This window comes from Saprolegnia parasitica (assembly GCF_000151545.1).
Source record: "Saprolegnia parasitica CBS 223.65 unplaced genomic scaffold supercont2.616, whole genome shotgun sequence".
In the NCBI taxonomy this organism is placed as follows: domain Eukaryota; phylum Oomycota; class Saprolegniomycetes; order Saprolegniales; family Saprolegniaceae; genus Saprolegnia; species Saprolegnia parasitica.
In genome coordinates, this window is record NW_012157010.1 from 4,015 (window position 1) to 6,072 (window position 2,058).

At 60.2% G+C, this 2,058-nt stretch overlaps 1 protein-coding gene across 1 annotated transcript; it reads right to left on the reverse strand.

The window, feature by feature from the left end:
* Positions 1 to 10: 10 nt before the first annotated feature.
* On the reverse strand, positions 11 to 1,706 carry SPRG_17259 (hypothetical protein; the record flags this gene model as incomplete). The annotated part of the gene is made up of 9 exons (XM_012356856.1): positions 11 to 17; positions 49 to 77; positions 127 to 603; positions 650 to 705; positions 751 to 878; positions 921 to 1,033; positions 1,079 to 1,213; positions 1,260 to 1,372; positions 1,421 to 1,706. 9 exons carry the CDS (start codon positions 1,704 to 1,706, stop codon positions 11 to 13), a joined length of 1,344 nt encoding a protein of 447 aa, XP_012212246.1.
* Positions 1,707 to 2,058: the final 352 nt, after the last annotated feature.

A 2,058-nucleotide genomic window follows, 5' to 3' on the forward strand; every position in this document is an offset into this window, starting at 1 on the left:
GACGGCACGATCAGATCCTGGTCGATGCGAATGCTCTTGTCGCTGAACGGCGTCCAGCCGCGGTTCTCCTGCTCAATCTACCGCGCCATTTTGAGATTGAGTGGCGACACCACATTGAGTGAGTACCTGGTACGGCAACTCTTGGTTGAAGCGGCGGTAGATCTTTTCGCGGATGATCTCCGTGACCAAGTCCAAGTCGGACCGGTCCGACTTGATGCTCGAGTGGTACAGCCACGGCCGGTCCACGGCCAGCGAGAGGAGTTCCGACCGCAGCTTTTTCACGCCCGACTCCTTGAGCGCCGAGACCTTGAACGTCTTGTCAAAGAGGTATGTCTTGGGGTCCAGTTGCAGGGGCGTGACGCTCGGCAACAGATCGTCTTCGTCAAAGTCGTCGTTTTCGTACTCTTCCAAGTCTTCTTCGCTCGCAAAAAACGACTCGGCGTCAAAGTCCGGGTCGTCGTCCTCGCCGTCTTCCTCGTCGTCAAACTCGGAGAAATCCGGCTCCGGCTTGTAGTGCTCTTCAAACGCCGCGTCGATCATCTCGCTAAGCACTTGGACGCGCTTGGTGACGTGCGCCTTCTCGGCGGGACCGACCAAGTCCATCTACGACCCTTCAGCTTACCATTCTCTAGCAGTGATGGCAAAGTACCTTGTTGAGCACGAGCGCGATCGGCGCCGACACTTGCGCCGACGAGATCGCAATATCTAGCGCACGCGTAAGCCCCAGAAGTATAATACGATGGATATTACTCTTGAGGGCTTCGAGCGCTTCGTCGTCGAGGCGCTTGACCGCGTCGACAACGAGGAGCGAGAGGTCGACCGACGACATGGTCTCGGACGCCGTGACGGCCAGCGACCGCACGTACTTGTGGTTGTCCCTACCAGCGGTCAGAGATACCACCGGGCATCGGGCGAGGTACTTTTGGTTGACGAGGCCCGGCGTGTCGAAGAACGTGATTTGCACGTCGTCCTGCGTGAGGATGCCGAGGACGCGGTCGCGCGTGGTGTTGTACTTGGCCGAGACCGCCGAGACCTGCACTGGCTCAGACGCTTTGATGATGCGACAGAGAGGACGTACGTTGAAGCCGAGGAGCGAGTTCATGAGCGAGCTCTTGCCTGCGTTCGGGCGGCCAATGACGGCGACCGACAAGGCGCGCGAGCCCGTCTCGGGAGCGTCCGGCTCTTGGTAGTGGAACGACGCATCGACAACGTCCTAATCCAGGACGCTTCATAACTAGGGACGAGAACGGCGACGGTACCGAGGTCGGCGCTTCAAGGTTGGTGAAGACGCGCTCTTCCTTGTTTTTCTGGCGCTTGGCCTTGATCTTGTCCTTCACGGAGCCCTTCTTCGCATCAAACGCCTTGTCAATGACTAGGCACGCGCATGGTGAGCACAAAGAGGTGTCCTGGTAGCACCAACCAGGAGCCGCGGGCTCGGACGCCGGTGTCGAGCGGCGCTTGCGCATCTCGGCCCACGCCTGCTCGAGCTCGGCCTGGTGCTCCGAGAGCGACTGCGGCGGTTTGGGTTTGGGCTTCTCAAACTTGGCGTCGGGCTTGGCCAACTTGGCGTCGGGCTTGGACGCCGGCTTGGTCGCTGGCTTGTGCTTGAACGTCTTCTTGCGCGGACCATCGTCCATCCTCTTGGCCCGCTTGTACTTATCCTCGCGGTCCTTCTTCCACTTGGGCTCCTTGGCGAAGGTCGCCATCGACTGCAGCGGCGTCGCCCACGTCGCCGGGCGCACGACCCGCGGCAGGCAAGCGAACCGAAGCATCTTTTTTTCTTGCGCTCCAATCAAAATCCGGCGCGTTTTCCGGAATCCGGATACGGACTCCATGCATATTGATATTGATAGATTAAGTATCAAGTGGTCGGGATCGTCGTCTCCTCGACAATGGTCATGGCGGCGAGCGCGAGGAAGAGGACGAACGCGATGACGCCCGAAATGAGGAGCGTGGTGCGTCGCTTGAGGCGCTGCGCCGTCTCGGACGTGTCTTCTGGCGGCGGCGCCCCACGCCGCGCTCGAAGAAGAGCGGGACGAACTGCTCCTTCCGGAACGC